We start from the raw sequence: 17,024 nt of genomic DNA on the forward strand, positions 1-17,024 counted from the left end.
AAAGTTGGTGCTTTGAATATAAGATCATACTATTGGCTTTCAGTCAGAAAGGACATTAAAAAGACAAACTGACTGACCCATCAAGAGAACGAAATTATGTTCCTAAGAAAATTATCCCATCAACCAATCACAAAAATGAAAAACTCATGATTTTTTACCAGAGAGAGTCTTGGTCAAGATAATTTTCCTTTTTCACAAGGTAGCAAAAACTATTAACACATTTACTCTTAATTACTCAGGCTAGATATCTTAACATATGAGTAGTGCCAAAAGTTAAATAATTATAACCTAAGCACCGCATGTTAAGCTTATTGTATAAAATTGGCTCCATTCTCTTGTATATCACCAGTCAAAAGCTTTACAATCTACAACATCTTTTCCCACACATTACTAATTATATAAAGTGCATTTTTTAAGGGACTGAAAATAGCTACATGGTCTTGGCTTTAAAAAAAAAATCCAAGTCACCACTTAAGCATTCAGCTTTAATTATTAGGTCGGTGCAAAAGTAATTGCGGTTTAACAGGTTAAAAATAATGGGAAAAACTGCAATTACTTTTGCACCAACCTCATACATCTAGATCTTGATTGAGTTCCACTTCAGGATTATGAAATCCAAGCTAAATTATCTGAATACTTACCTTACCTAAAAGAAAGATCACCCTCACACTATCCCAGTTAGATGAAAGCCTATTTTAAACTTATATATTATGAGGGCATTAGTGAACTAAGTTTGTTGAGAGACCATTTGCAAGTGGCTCTTCCAGCTAGAGCTTTGGTTGACATCTCATACGGTCAACTGCTGTTAGTCAAGTCCCAGGAGTTTCTGAGAAGATCCAAAATGATTTTTAAAAAACTATCATGAGTTTTAAAAAACTATCTGTGGACTACTTTAATGTGTCAACTTCCAAAGACATCGAAATGAGTTAACTGTCCTCTTGTCAGTAAAATGCCTCTTAGTAAGTATTAAGGGTAAGTGGGATTTTCAAAAGATTTCTGGACTACAATCTTTTCTTCAGCAATGTAGCACAGGTACAATGCAGTTTAATGGAACACTATATCCTATATAGTACTGCCATCTTCATATGTTAGTTTTCAAAACCAATTAATACATAAAACAAAATCCATTAAAGTTATTTGTTGATTTGAAGTTGACCTTCTCCTAGTATTTTTCAGTATATTAAATGTAATTTAGTATATATGTCTGTGGTTTCCAGGGGCTCCTTTTATTATTAGAAGCCTCCCTGTGTGGATAAAGTTTATTTCTAGGGCCCAAGCTTATTTATGTCCCACTTCACTGGATATAGACTGACCTTAAAAAGGCTAGATAACAAATGTACACCACAAGTACAAGCCTTACAGACTGAGATGGAAACAAGCAAACCTAATAACCAAAAGATACAAGCAGGAGAGATGAGACAGTCTCTGAGCAACAGGACTGGGAGACAGACAGAGGTGGGGCTACAGCGGTAATACTACTGAGTACTGGTAGTGGGAACACTATTGAGTCCATCAGTGAGTCGATGTAGCTAATGGCACCGGCGTTTTAAAACCCGAGTGTGGGTATTGTTGATACAATAAAACTCAACTTGATAAATACAGCTCTAGGCCAAAACCAGTTGAGGAGCAGCCAGCCACTGTATGTGAAGCACTGTGCTGGAGGCAGTCGGGCAGGGATCAAACATAAATGAGGGTATTAAATTAGGTAATTTTTTAGTTTCTTTCTTGCTCAAAAATTAATAATTCTATCTATATTAACTCACTTTAAAGAATACATCTAAAGAACAGAGATAAAGATCAATAGAAAAAAATGTAACATTTGCTCGAGTTTTTTTCTTTTAAAAAACATTTATGCCTATGAAGTACTCTATTACTCAAAATGTAAAAATCGTCCATTTTCTAAGTCTTCTTTGATTATCACCATGGAAATAAAATTTCGATTAAGTTCAGAAAAGCATACAAACAAAACTAACCACATTACCAACTATTATTAAGACAGAGCTATTATTTATCGTGTACAAGCACTACACGATCTCTATGCCTATTGTAAATTGAACAAAACAGAGCACTTCTCCAGGAACGCTGAGCTAGACAGCAAGACTTTGGGGGAAGAAAAAGCAATTTTTACTTTTCTTTTTCTTTCTAACCCTTTCAGCGACAAAGTTAAAAGTTGTAACATGTTATAACATTTGTTTCACTTCCTGCAGGAAAGAATTATTGGCAAAACTACATTCTTTTATTTTATACACTTTTATTACTACAACACTTGTTGCTTAATATGCAAATCTCTAACTGGGGGAAGGAGGGAGGGAAGACACCAAGCTCAACAAACACAATAAAACAAAGTTGGTTTGCTATCATGAGGCTGCCAGGCTTTTTCTTACTCTACTTGAAAGTAAATGTGACTTGTCTGTAGAGAGTGCTGCTTCAGCAGTTCCAAATGAATTTCAAGCCTGTGCTCCATATTTTCTCTTTTGTAAGTTTAATGTATTCAGCAACACTGAACTGACAATTTAAATAACTACATTTTTAAACAAACGAAGCATTGATGTTAATGTATGAAAATAGTCCAAACCCCTGGGAGTCTTGGTTCCCACCATTGTTTATTCTGACAACAGGATATAATTGCTTACTTACTTGGCAGCAAATTTAACCATCTGCTTGCTTGCATGGTCTCCCACCGCCACAAGAGCCTGGACATTAAACTGCTGCTGACGTAGGACTAAAAAACACTGCTTCCCTGAATAAGACAGAAAGAACACAAATGTATTACGGACGTGTTACTTCAGGTTTTACAAAGAAGGAAAATGCTTCTCTACTTTAAAACTCCGGCCAAAATTTACTAGTCATCAAGCATGTACGCTCATATATCTGGCTCCACAGCCAAGATACTCATACTCAATTGACAAGCTGTAAAGAAACACAAGCTCCTACTACCATACGAGTAATACAAAAATGCTTTTAACATGTTATGAGAACACAGACAAATCACTAATTTAAAAAAATATTACAAATCAAGAAAATTATTTTGTCATTGATTTACTAAACAAATTTCAAGTAACTTCAGATTTCTTTGAAAACTCATGTAGTAGCTAGTATATTCTACAGGCAAAGGCACTGTGTTAACCACCATGGGAGAGTCAGTGATGCAACCACAAAAGTACAAATAAAGAGTTCAGTAACAAGAACACAAGCATTCTACCGGGTGGTCCACTTTCCTTCCTTCCAAAGTACATTTTAAAGAGCATTTAGAATGACAGGCTAGTTCCTTTCATGTTCTATTGCCTTCATTTTTCCTTTATAGTCTTCCTAATCTTTCATCCTTTATAATAGTTCTACAAATTTTTTTATTCCAGTAACTTACTTTGTCTATCAAAGATCATTCTTTTTATGCCCTGTAACAAGTTTAATACATATTCTGGGCCTCTTGATTTCCCCTTCCTTTTATAAGGAACCATCATCATTTCTTATTCTTAACCTTTTATTAAAAACAATTAACCTTAAAAACTATTATTAATAGATTTCAGTCACTATGTGACTATGTGACATCCCTTTCCTCCAAAACAGATTCTTTTTTAACTCTCTGTTCAAGTTTTGAAAAACTGCTTCCTCATAAAAAAAGATAAAACTTTCAAGACCACGTTTCTCATCAGCTTGTCTCATAAAAATCAAGATGATTCTGTTTTTTAAAAACCGAGAATTAGCCTTGAGAAAAAAAAGCAAAAGTACATGCGGACTTATAGTTATTACTTTCAACATACAATATTTTGAAATGCAGATCAGGCAACAATCACAAGTTTAAAAAAAACAGGTTGCAAACAAAGCACCAACACAAACATAATCCTTGGACTTCTGAGTAATATATGATTAACATATTTTTACCACTAAATAGACACTCACTTTCCCTTTCCTTTCGAGTATGATCCAGTCACAAAGTGAAATTTTTAAAAAGAAACATGTACTAAACAAATTCAAAGGGATTTTAAGATACTGAGTGGATAAAGATTGATCAAGTTAGAGAAATCTGCAGATGGATCAAAACGACTTTATTCCAGGAACTACTGAAACCACAGCAGGATTATTAGTGCACTTAACACAGAATGTTAGCATGAAATGGAAGGTATTGTGCATGATTTAGTAAGTATTTTAGCTGCTCTAGTATGTAGTACAGAGGCAGCACAAACTTCGCTACATTATACAAAGCCTTCCTGCAATGAACTCTAACTTACACAAAAGACCTGAGAGAGAATGGAGAGCTCTATAGGATGCACAAAGGGTGAGCACAAGAAAATGTCTGAGTCAGCACTAGGGGGTAACATTTACTGTTAGGGTTTTTGGTAAAGAGTAAAAGCTTTGAAATCAAAAGACCTAGGATCACATCCTGTGGGAAAATTATTAAACACCACTTTATGCCTCAGTTCTTCATCTGTAAAATAGAAAAATAACAGTGTATAATTCACGGGGTCTTCTTGAGTTTTCACACATAATCTTGAGAATTATATTAATAGATTTAGAGTTGTGACACTCAATTAACTATGAATATCAAATACTAACTTTACATATTATTCATGTTAATTATTACTAACAGCAGCACTGCCATTGGCTATGTATTTGAGGATTGATTACTATTCCTATTCCACAGCTGGATTACTACGTGCAGAATTGATGCCGGATGCTTGGAACACACAATCAGTATGTGTTAAACACTCATGTTAGATTATTATGTGAAAAAGTGATAAAACCATATATAGAGTACAATCCCAATTTTATGTAAAAAGTATATTAAAATTGATTGTGTAAGAAAAAACACCAAAATGTGCCTAATAAGGATGGTGAAATTACAGGGAATTACTGTGTTCTTCATATTTTTCTGTATTTTCTGAAATTCTTACAGTAAGCATGTACTACCTTTCTAATCAGAAAAAAATATTTTTAAGAGAACGATGAAATCAGAGAGGCAGGTACAGATGAAAGGTAAGGGTTGAAAGGAAGTCTTGGCCATGTTTAAGGTTCAACACAAGCGGTAAGTAGAACCTGGGAAGTTCTAGGAGGCCGAACATAGAAGCAAACGCACTCCTAAGATTTGACATGCCTGCTAGGGAAAAGAAATCATGAAATCAATGGTTATGGGTGAAGCAAAGAATGTTCATTGTTCTCTTTTAATGTTTAATGTATTTATTGGCTATAATCCTAAAAATTAAACCTCTTATTTTTTTTTTTTAAAAGCCAATAGATGGGAGGAAAAGGTGAAGTAGTGAGACCAGTACCATATTATATTATAAACCTACAGTAAGTAAAAATGTACCAGCACAAAAACAACTACATCAATGGAGCACAAGAAAGAATTGAAAATAGACCCCTCTCCATTAGAGGAGAGATTCTAATTCTAGATGGAATTCAGGAATTTAAGAAAAACCCAACAAATATAAAACTGAGTAAAAAATGGAACAGTATATTAAACTACAACAGAAGACGGGAGGACTTTGTAAGTGTAAAAGTATGGAATGTCTATATACATTTAATATATTAAATTTATGAGTGAAAAACATTGAGATCCAAAAGATAAATGAACAATGGACTAGAACAGATAATTTGAAAGAAAAAGAAAAACCCAACTAAAGAAAAAAATGTTACTGGAAACAAAAGTCATGTAAGTTGAAGCAAACAATGATGACACGTTATTTACCTCTCAAATTAACAAGATTTAAAAAAATGTAATATTTTCCAATGCTCGGGAGAATTAAGTGAAAAACATTCATTCATAACTTGCTGATGACAAGGTAAACTTGCACAATCCTTTCAGACAATTTGCCAGTGGGCATCAGAAAGCTTAAACGTTGTCTTGGACTCAAGAAACACGTTTCTTAGAATATGCGTTAAGGAAATTAAGTACGGAAAAAGTCTTAGTAACAAGATGTTTATAACTGTTATTTATATAAAAGAACTAAAGTTCATAGACCACTCACTTCAGAGGCTTCACGAGTGGAGCAGATCTATATGCGACTGTAATGCTTTGATCCCCAAGCTGTCTTGTGTTCAAAGCATTTTCAATACTAGAATCTCGAGGGTTCACTCAAAAAAAATTTTAAGACTTAAAACAAAACAAAAAGTCCATACTAGTTTCCTGATAAATAGAACTGTCTGCTCCGACTACTTCTATCAAGTACTTTTGAGATCAAGTTCTTGCCAGGTGTTAGTAAACAAAATTGTTCTTTCTTTGGCTCTGGTTGGAAATACCCTGCAATGTATGATGTGCTTAGTTCAATGTTTGGCAAGCTATTTTATAGACACAGGCGAGTGATAACAAGGAGCAGCGTGTGTATAACCCCTTTATTGCAAATTAAAAAACAAACAAAAAAATATACTCATGTTTGTAAACGCATTTTTTTCTTGGAAGAATCCATAAGAAACAATGGTGGTTATTTATGGGGGAAGAGACTGTGATGGGACGGAGGAACTAAAATTGTGAAACTTCTAGTTTTTTCATTTTATATCTTTCTGTACTATTAGAATTTTTATTTTTACTATATCCCTTTCTTTTATACTGAGAAACAAGCATGTAATTTATCAGTTTATCAAAAAGTTCTTGCTGCATAAGTTAGTATAGGAACTTTAGAGGACAGATTATTCAACTGCTAAATAATTCTTATCTTTCTTCTTGGAACACTCCAACCAGAACAGTTTGTAAAAGAGTCAATGTCCAAAATAGCTGAATGAATTCACTATTTTTAGACATTTTAAATTTAAGTTCGTAACAGTTAAATATTTGTGTTGCATTTTGATTCTTAACTTTTTAGAGGCAGCACTTTATTTTGTAAGTTTACAAAGGAGTACCGTTTTAGGAAAAGGTTAATTTATAAACCTTCTTTTACAGCACTAGGTACAATTTTATTTCTGAGCTGAAGAATAAACATGGCAGGTAGTCAGGACAGCAAGGTTTACTCTCACCTCCATTATGGTGATGGCTCCTAATGAAGTGTGCCTTCATGGGAGAATGAGGTTAGCCAACACGTGAGGCTATCTTATGTTTTGATCTCTTCCTAATTTTTTTTTTTTTTTTTTAGCTTGCCACGCTCCTGAATTCATTATTTAGATAATGTACCTTAACTTCCTAATTCCCAACATTAACATTTTCCTTCATAATTTATGTTCATCAGTTAGGGAATACAGCAGTAAAGACTTAAATAAATGTTTTAAGTACTTTCCATTTGCTACCTTCCCTGAAATATTCTTGCATGGATGTTAGCTGAGGTTCTGACCTTTGGTATTAGAAATCCTAAACTTCCTGACGACCAAAATAAACTAGCTATTTTGGAAGTATACGTAATTTTTTTAAGAAACAGAGTATTAAAAGAGAATTATTTTATGCTAACAACTTCCATGTAGTATGCATAAAATTTGAAAAGAACCACTGATATTTCGATTACTCTTTCAATATGTGGACTTAAGTTCATAAGCTTTCACAATCAAAAGAAACTAATTTTAAATGTATGATTAGATGTATTATTAATATATTAAATGTATTATTAAAAGACTTAAAAATTTTCCTTGCTCTTAGGAATGTGGTATATAAACTTACTGTAAGAAATCTGATTGTAATTTTTAAAAATGTATATAAAACACTGCCTTTTAAGAAAAAAATACAGGTATTTGTTATATAAACAGACTCGACTTTTTTTTTTTTTTACGTAACGGGATGCTAGTTGTCATACTTTTGACACTATGATTTCGACACTTCCATTTCCTTATTTATGGTTTTTCAGAGCTTTGCTCTACTTGAAATTGCTAGCATGGTTTGTTTTTCCAAGTCCAGTTTTAGTATATTACTACTTCTGAAGGTAAACCACATGAATGATTTTAAATAAGTCATATTTACTGACATAATTTTTCCTATGTAAGATATGAGAAGAAAGGACTACTAGCAATCAGGGTTTTGCAAATTCAAAGCATAAATTTTTTTTTTTTTAGATAATCTACTTTGGCAGAAATCAAAAACAATGACAATCATTACTGACAAGGATGTAGAGAAAGTGGTATTGTCACAAACTTGTGAGATTATAACTGAATATAGCTTGTTATGTGGTATTGGAAGTTTTAAATATGCATATGCATAGCCTTCAACCCAGCCATTTCACATCTAGATATTTCTCTTGGAGAAATACTACCTTACAGACCTGTAACTAGTATGATGGAAGAATCTCCAAAGAAAACTCTTCACTGACGATTTTAAAAGTTGCAGAATGACATGTAAAATATGATGTCATCTACATAAAAGGAGACACAACACACACAAAATTAACTCTATGAATGTGTGTGTGCGCAAACATACATGCATTAAGAAGAAAGATTTTTGGAAAGACATTGGACAAATTATTAAGAATAAAGAAAGTTGAGGCAGAGGATAGGTACTAGAGAAGAAAAAAGTAAATTATCATTTCTGCATTCTTTGAAAAATTTATGTGAAAATATTAATGTATTACTTGGGTAACTTACAACCTAAAACATACACAAACTAAAAAACAAAATAAGACTTTCCAATTAAAAATTATGTTTGAAACTTAACCTAGTACTATACTAAAAGAATACCACCCACAGGTTTGCCAATTTCGGTTTATTTCAAGAATCCAAATAGTTCAACGTTAAGAAATCCATTATTGTAAAGCAGTACAATTATTAGGTTGGTACAAAAGTAACTGCGGTTTTTCCAATTTTTTTAACCTTTTGAACCGCAATTATTTTTGTACCAATCTAATACATATAGTCGACTCTTGTTACTATACTCTTTTGAAGCAAACCCGGGCCATATTATTTCCATTAATTGAGTATGGATCCCTAAGAAATAAGATCTTTTTAAAAGTAACGTTACCACAATACGATTGAGATAATACTATTGTGGTAGTTATGTTCTATAAAGTCGCCAGGAGCAATGTTAGCAAATACTGAACCACTGCTCCTGGGAAAATACAGGGTTAGGTTCTGTGAGCCTCTAGTCACAATATTTTCATCAGTCCATTAATACATAACATTGTTTTGTGTGTTTTCACTTAAAGCCACCTTATTTAATATATAAGAGTTGATTCATTAACACTGAACTAAGAGCCAACAGCACTACACCTCATGCTTGTAGAAGCTTATCTAAGACACGTATTTTTTTGTAAGGCATATTACAACCTTCTTGCACTTAGGAACCATAGAAACCACTTCAGCACTATGCTTGGGTGCCATTTTCAGCCAAATCACCAACAAAAAGCACAAAACTGAAGAATGTGGCATTAAACATTGTGAAAAGGGTGCCTATTTATGAGAGCTGATACAAGGCAGAGCTTCATGGTGTTTGACCAAAGCTGGGAATGTGTGTACTGGGCGACACAAATTTTCTGCCACTCTGCACATGTGCATGTCTGGCATATCTGTGGACGACAATGAAAGATACTTATTGATTTGGGGGTTACAAATACATTTTTGGCAAGTAAGTGAAGTTACAAATACATAATCCATGAATAATGAGGAATAACTATATTTTTAATTTTGTATTACATGGAAAGTTTCAAACACAAAAGCATAGAGAACAGTATAATGAACCTCTACATAAATACACTCAATTCTATTTTGAAGGGAAAAACTGCTGGTAAAAGGTCCGATAAAATTTAACATCTATTTCTGGTAAGAAAAAACTTGGACTAGAAGAAAAGTTCTTTAAATTTACTTTTTAAACTCTGGCATTGCTTTCTGGTGACATTTTATGCAGAACACCTAAAGTCATGAAATAACTGATCAGGAGTTTAAATCTCTGCTGTGTGAAAAACGCTGCACTGTGGGAATCCCCGAAGTACTGAAAGAATCTAATTATTGCAAAGAGAAACAACAAGAAATGAGAAAAGAAAAATAAGAAATGAGAAAACTTGAAAGAAAAAAACAAAATGATCATTATTTGAAATGATACCAATGTCTATCTACCACCCTCATGTACTTCAATAATTAGCAACTCATGGCCACTCTTGTCTCAGTTTTAAGCCCAATCTACTTATCCCCCAGTTCCTATACTCTTTTGAAGCAAGCCCGAGCCGTATTATTTCCATAATTGAGTATGGATCCCTAAGAAATAAGATCTTTTTAAAAGTAACGTACCACAATACTATTATCTCAACTAAAAAATGAACAATTAAAAAAAATGAACAATTTAAATCCATTGACTGGCAAATATCCAGTCAATGATCAAATTTCTGAGGCTCACATATCCTTTTTTTCATACTGTATATTTCAATTAGAATCCAAATAAGTGATTAGTTTAGAGACATCTTAAATTTGTTTTAATCCGTAAGTTGTCCCTCCCCTTTCAATTTATTTGAAGAGACCAGATTGTTTCAGCCTAGTAGTTTTCTATAGTCTAAATTTTGCTGGTTGCATACTCATTGTCATTGAACATGTTCCTTTGTCCTGTGTTTTTCCTGTAAGTTGGTAGTTAGATCCAAAGGCTTAATGAGATTCAGGTACAATTTTTTAGGCAAGACTACTTCACTGGATGGTAGTATGTTCTTTCATGAATAGACATAAAATACTTCTGGTTGTCTCTCTACTGTGTTGTTGGCAATCACTGATGATCACTAGATAATTTACTAGGGGCAAAACAGTGATGCTACAACATTGTTTTTCATTTTATTTTAGAGAAGCCGGAATGCTTCTCTAAAGAGACACTTCCTTGAAAAATAAAATCATAAAAAAATAGACACTTTTCACATCTACCATTTGATTAGCCAGTGATACACAACAATTCATACAGAACTGGTACTTTCTCTTTATTTACCAGTTTTCAAAATAATGAGCTATTCCACTGGTGACCAACTAAATTTACTGTTTGTTTGTCTTAGCATTACTATAAACTTATGAATTGAAACATCTGATATGTTTCAATTCACTGCAGTTATCCTTAGTGATACTCAAACTATTCCATTTTGGGGATGGGTGTGAAGACAAGTATTCTGGGTTCAGCCTTATATGTAGTATATGTTCTATTTTTTAATTTGCTAACTATGTTTAGGAAACAAAACGCCTACTTCGGACAGAATAAAGGTCCCAGGCTAATGGGAGAAACACAAATAAATAAAGGATGACAATACAATGTGATTTATCTGTTAGTAGAATAAATGCCCAACCTTCCTGGAAGGCAAATCAACATTTTTTAAAACGTTAAAAACTCTACCAGTATTCTTTTCAAAGTCCATTAGTATTCATTTACTTAGGGGAAGAATACTGGAAGAATAGAATATTGGAAGTAGTAATCCTGAGAGAGTAAGATAGATTTTGTAAAATGTTACGATTTAAAAATAATGGGCCTATACTCTATAATTATTTTAAAACACAAAATGTAAGAAATGCTATAACATAGAATGTATTAAATACTATAGAAACAATTAACTTTGTTAGGGAGACAGAAAGGGTCTCAGAAAGCTTCTGAATTTTGTTCATATTTCACCAATTACTATAAGAACTTAGGCAAGTAGTGTTATCATTCTGAACCTGACTTTCCTCATTTGTAAAGTGGAATAGCAATGCCTGTTCTGCCTACCTCACAAATTTGTAGGAATGATCAAATGTGAAAAAGTGAGTGTAAAGCATCAAGTTATAAACTGATATGTCATTAATATTTTTAGATAATTCTGAATACTAACTAGGACAATTTTCCATTAGGAACGGAGGTTTGTCTAAACTACGCCTATTTTTTTCCTCCGTTGTTAAAGCTAAATTCTAAGTACTGTCCAAAAGAAGTTTCTACAATGATAAAAATATTCTGTATTTGTGCTGTCTGTCCAATATGGGAGCCACCAGCCACTGTGGCTACTAAGCACTCAAAATACAGCTAGTGCCTGAGTTATTGAATTTAAATTTAAATAACTACATGTAGCCAGTGGCTACTGTACTGGACAACCCAGTCTTAGCCTTATCTCTCCTTCCACCTTTCTCCCTATTTAAATATTACAAATATAAAAATATTAACAAATGAAAAGCTTCTCAAAACCACACTTCACTTCAAAAAATTAAACTTTTGAGAAAAGCTAGAACAGTACTTTAAAGTCTTAGATTTCATCTGAGTCTTTAAGATCAAATTTTATTTAAAGGTGTCTTATAAGAACCTAAAATTAATTAAGCATGGACTAATACTTTACAGTGATTTAAGAAAGAAAACAGATGCTTTTGTTTTGTTTTTAAAAGATTTACTTTGGTCTATGAAATATATACAAAACAAAAAATTCAGACTCCTTACCAAAAGGGCTTTAATCATTAGATTAATCTTACCTTTAGCTCTGCTTGTTTGAACTCTTGCACGCACCCAAACAACTTCATCTGCTTTTTGCACTGTCAAATCGTTAACCCGAACCAGCACTCGATCTGCAGCAAATTAAGTGAAACAATTTTTGTAATTCAGGAATTACAGATTATTTTGATTTGACAGCCAGCATAAGCACTTGGTATTACCTTAAATAATTTTCAATCTCAGACAATACCTTTTTTTTTTATCACCCTCTGTAAGCAAAGATGCACCTTAGGGGAAATTTGATTTACAGGAGAATACCATGGTTCTCATCTGCAAAAGCAGAGAATGAATGAGGAATTTTTAAGCTATCGGACATCACAAGAGAATTTCTACAAAACACTGCTAACGAACCTTATGAGTTAAGTCAACTTTGAAGTCTACTGTGTAAATTCAGGCAAAGTGTGGAAGAGAAAATACAGATACAACCGTGTAAAAATTTAAAGACAGATTTGAAAATGCCAAAATTGAAAAAAGGAAACAACTTACTAAGACAATCAAAACTCAAAATGAAATGAAACATAATTAACATAAATGTTAACAGTAGACTTACAAATAAATGTCATGATTAGGGTAATTTTAATAGTACTTTGAAAAAGAGTAATGGCCCTTCTTTCATGTGGTATTCCAACTAATCAGCACAGGTGCTCTCAACCTTTAAGGTATCTACACATACTTGAGGCAATGTCACACTCCCACCAGTCTGAAGGGCTGAGGCAACAATCAGTGGCAGCAGTATTTCAGTTTGAAAAACTACTGCCTCCTCCACACTTTTAAGTCACTGGCATTAGAATGAAGACATTTGGAGTAATGGAAGCAAATGGAAAAGGAAACTTTATGTTGTTCAAAGTATTTAGCAGAGAGGTAAAACCAAAGGCAGAGAGTTACTGTTGTGTTACTGTAATTGGATTACATACATAGTTTATCTTCCCGCTGGTGGGCAGAGCTTGTAAGTGGAAGAATTTGGATTTTCCAGCCAAATGGGAACAGTAACTATGACAAGGGGTGACTGCGCTTATGGAAGAGATCAGATCGAAACTCCAGTGAACTTTTTGTGTTAGAACTCAAGGAAGCCCAGTTCAGGAAGATACTTAAGCTAAAAACATTTCAAATGACCTCCCGATTGCCCTGGCAAGGGAATGTCATCTTCAGACTATATTGCTCTGATTCCATTTTATACTCAATTATTTTACTTCACCATATTTATTTTTTGGAAATGGTTTATTTTCACCAAGTTATTTTGGTATTTTATTGCACATTTTACCAAAAAAGTTGGAAAGCAATTTTGTGATCATGCAATAAATCGAATCCAAAATAACAATAAAATGGACCTGGAGGTATGTTATTTCCAACGCCAATTAAAATTCACAGGCAGGCCTGTAAATTAGAAGTTCTCAAGCACTTCCAATGGACCAGACCTTAAAGGTCTGTGGTTGTACCAAAGATTGAAAGATATAATTTGAGGTGTCTACCAAAAACAAAATGATTGTTAAATACCTCAGTACGATAATCTGTTGAAATTAAATATAAAAATAAAAACAAAAGGCAGGCACATGTTTACAAGTAGAAAACCTACAGGTCTGAGAGAAATGATTAACATGTGACAGGTCAATTTCAAAGAAATATAATAAAGGGGGAAAAATAAAGAAGGTAGCTTCAGAAAGCATGCAAAAAGGTCACATATGATGAAAGCAATTATTTTTAACCATTCTTCTTTTATCTCTTGGGCCAGAGTTAAATTTTAATTAAATCTTTCACCTAATCACTTAGGAATATCTTTTTAATATAATTTACCATTTAAAATACATTCATTTAACGTAATTTCTTCCTTTTCTAGATCAGGGACCCTAAACTGACAATGTTCACGTAGTGTTATAGCATCTGCTCGGGTTATCAATGTCATTTAAGCTTTTCAGAGTTATGCCAACCTAAATTAAAACTTCATGAAGACTTTTCCTGGAATTAGAAAGAAAAAAAACTTTATTATCACATAGCCAGCTACTAACCTGGTTTTTCTTGTGACTGTATCATTGAAGACACTCCATACCTTTCTTTAGCATAATCCTACAAAAAATGTTTTGCATTATGAATTTTTATTTAAACACTAATAACATTATAAACACAAATAACAATATGTAAACATTTATTCATTTTAACTTTCAGGACCATTTTATTAATTCAGAGTCAGTAGTGTTACAATGTGGAAATCTGTCACATCATTTACATATATATTCTATAAGAAAAGGATAAGCACCCAATTTCTGGTTAGTTTGTCTTGAAGATCATCACTCTTGGATGGATATACCCTACGTAATAGCACTCTCAGTCAGATAAAATGACAATGCACGACACACCATAACTATGTTCTTCAAAATGAGAATAGACTATTTTCAAAGCAAGGGTATAAATTTCCTCTGTGAAGGGAGTAGGATGAAGTACTGCAGTTTTATTAACTTCCTATTACAGGAAGAGATGTTCAAAGAGAACCGACATTTTTGGGTAAGCTTTCTGAGCACCAGAGGTCCACAGTTTTTGTAATAATTGGAGATGCTGGATACAAGCGAACTATAATTTTCCTTTTGGAAAACATCATCGAAACATCCGCCAATGTCCTGTTTCTAAAAATCAGCTTCAGCATACCAAGTTGCACGTGGTTGGCCAATGACAGTAACATATTGCTTGTTGCAGATTTAAAGTCAGGAACAGGAAACAAGACCTAGGATCCAGACTACTATTTACATACTATACTTATTAAATAGGTAAGTGGCCTTTTCTTTTAATCTCACCTTAGCTCTAAAATGATCTCTTAAGATCCTTCTAGCTGTAAAATGACGTAACTGCTACAATGTCTACCTTGTATCCAGACCTACCTTATCTGCAATGGTGTACTGGTAGTTTATATAATTAATCAGATAAGAATACACAAAATAATTTCCTTAGATTTTACAAGGTAATTTATGTATGAAACAATTAGTTTCTGTCACTCTATAGCTATCTGTTGGAATCCTCTCCTTTAGATGGAGGATACTGGATGTTGTGTTTATACCAAAATAAACCAGGCAACATGTTAGGATGCTTGCTGCACATTTTGTGGCTTGTTTTTTTTTTTTTGGGGGGGGGCTAACAATAAAAAAAATACACCTTAAATACAAAGACAACCCATCCCTACTAGAGAGATAAAGTTACACAAAATAGCATTAGGGCAGCCTAAATGGGTTACTGCTCTTATTTCAGCAACCCTTATTCCACTTAGTGTTCTTAAAATTACCTATTCCTTAAGTAGTTTATCACAAATTCAAAATTCCACAAGAGAAAAATTAAGACTTGGGTAGTGATTAAGGCTCACTTTTACTACAGCACATGTTAACTTGTAGGATGGTTTCCAACTTTCATTTCTGAAAAGCACTGGAAGGCCAGGGGACGTTATCCATCACCCAGGTGAACTGGGTGACTTCATGTCAAACACATTCTCCGCAAACTTCCCTCCCTCCCTCACTGGGTCCCTGGGAGACAGGAAACAAAAGTGGCAAATGTTCTTGAAAGCTGTCACACGGAAAATGGTCATCAAACCCACTGGCAGATCGTTTTAGGAAATACTGTCATCAGGCGCAAGAACATTTGGACCACAAGGCTAAGAACCGATTAGCATGGGCATTAACATTTTCCGGGGCGGTGGATTACATGAAGGACGCGCCTAACCCGGGGAGGCCTGAGTGTGACCCCGCCGCTCCTACTTCCGGGGCAGGGGGCGCTTCACGTCCACCCCGTCACGGGACACGCTTCTGGGAAGCCAGGCCTTTTCCAGGCGCCCGGTGAGAAATGCGATCCGGAGTGAGCCGACCCACGCGGCTCGGGCAACACCTCGGGAGGCCCCGTGAGGACTCTGCGGCCTGCAGGCAGAGTGCAGAGAGGGCCCCGGAGGCCAGGGTCCAGCTCACCCTACTCCCGCCCTCAGCGCGACCCGGCGCAAGGGTCTGCTTCCCAGGCCCGAGGAAGGTGGGAACCCACTTCCGCCGCGTCCATGAGCTCCCGCGGCTTCTCCTGAGTCTTGCGGCTGGCGTTGGCGCTGGGCATCGGGACAGCGGGACAGGGCAGTGGTCACCTCCCTCCCTCGTAGGCTTTTGTAGGGCAGGCGAAGGGTCGTCTCGCTCCCGCACAGCCTCCGCCCTCCCGGCACTCCGGTCAGAGCACACGCGCTGCCCCTCCGCGTGAGTCGGCTCCGGAAAGCTCGCGAGACCGCAGCTCTCTCGCGATCCCGGAGCTCTGCCCGACGGGCGGCCCGGCGCCGAGGGCGTCCCTTCTAGCCCCGCCCCTGCAAGTGTTCAGCGGGGGTGAGAGGGAAATCCCGGGAATTGGCTGCAGTCTCGCGGGACTGGCTCTGAGAGCCGACGTTTCGCGGTACCCGTCGGCGCTCGGTGGAACTCCGCCCCTACCGGGGAATAAGTCGAGTGAAACTTTTTTTGAGAGAGACACTTGAGTGCATTTAAACTAATAGGAAGGATTCGTGAAAAAAGATGACTACGAGTCTGCGAGACAGAGCAGGATTGAGAGATGGTCTAAGGTTTTTAAAATGAGAGTTAGTATTCAAGGCATAGGCTTTGGGACCAGGGGTGTGGGGATCAGTTCCTCTGTCACACACGGGAGGAGCGGGGGCGAGGGTAGTTGGAGATGTCTGGTTTCGGGAAAATGAGAGCACTTGCGTTGGATGCCTTCT

General features: G+C 35.3%; 1 protein-coding gene across 1 annotated transcript in view; it reads right to left on the reverse strand.

Moving 5' to 3' along the window:
* DARS1 (aspartyl-tRNA synthetase 1) overlaps nucleotides 1–16,724 on the reverse strand; it is a 50,653-nt gene extending 33,929 nt beyond the window's left edge. The window contains exons 1-4 of the mRNA XM_081052202.1: nucleotides 16,319–16,724; nucleotides 14,317–14,374; nucleotides 12,295–12,387; nucleotides 2,638–2,740 (exon numbers count right to left, since the gene is read on the reverse strand). Coding sequence (XP_080908328.1) covers nucleotides 2,638–2,740; nucleotides 12,295–12,387; nucleotides 14,317–14,374; nucleotides 16,319–16,384 — 320 coding nt within the window. The 5' untranslated portion in view covers nucleotides 16,385–16,724. The remainder of the gene's footprint in view (nucleotides 1–2,637; nucleotides 2,741–12,294; nucleotides 12,388–14,316; nucleotides 14,375–16,318) is intronic.
* Between the last annotated feature and the right edge of the window lie 300 nt (nucleotides 16,725–17,024).

Source organism: Rhinolophus hipposideros, assembly GCF_964194185.1.
Source record: "Rhinolophus hipposideros genome assembly, chromosome: 6".
In the NCBI taxonomy this organism is placed as follows: domain Eukaryota; kingdom Metazoa; phylum Chordata; class Mammalia; order Chiroptera; family Rhinolophidae; genus Rhinolophus; species Rhinolophus hipposideros.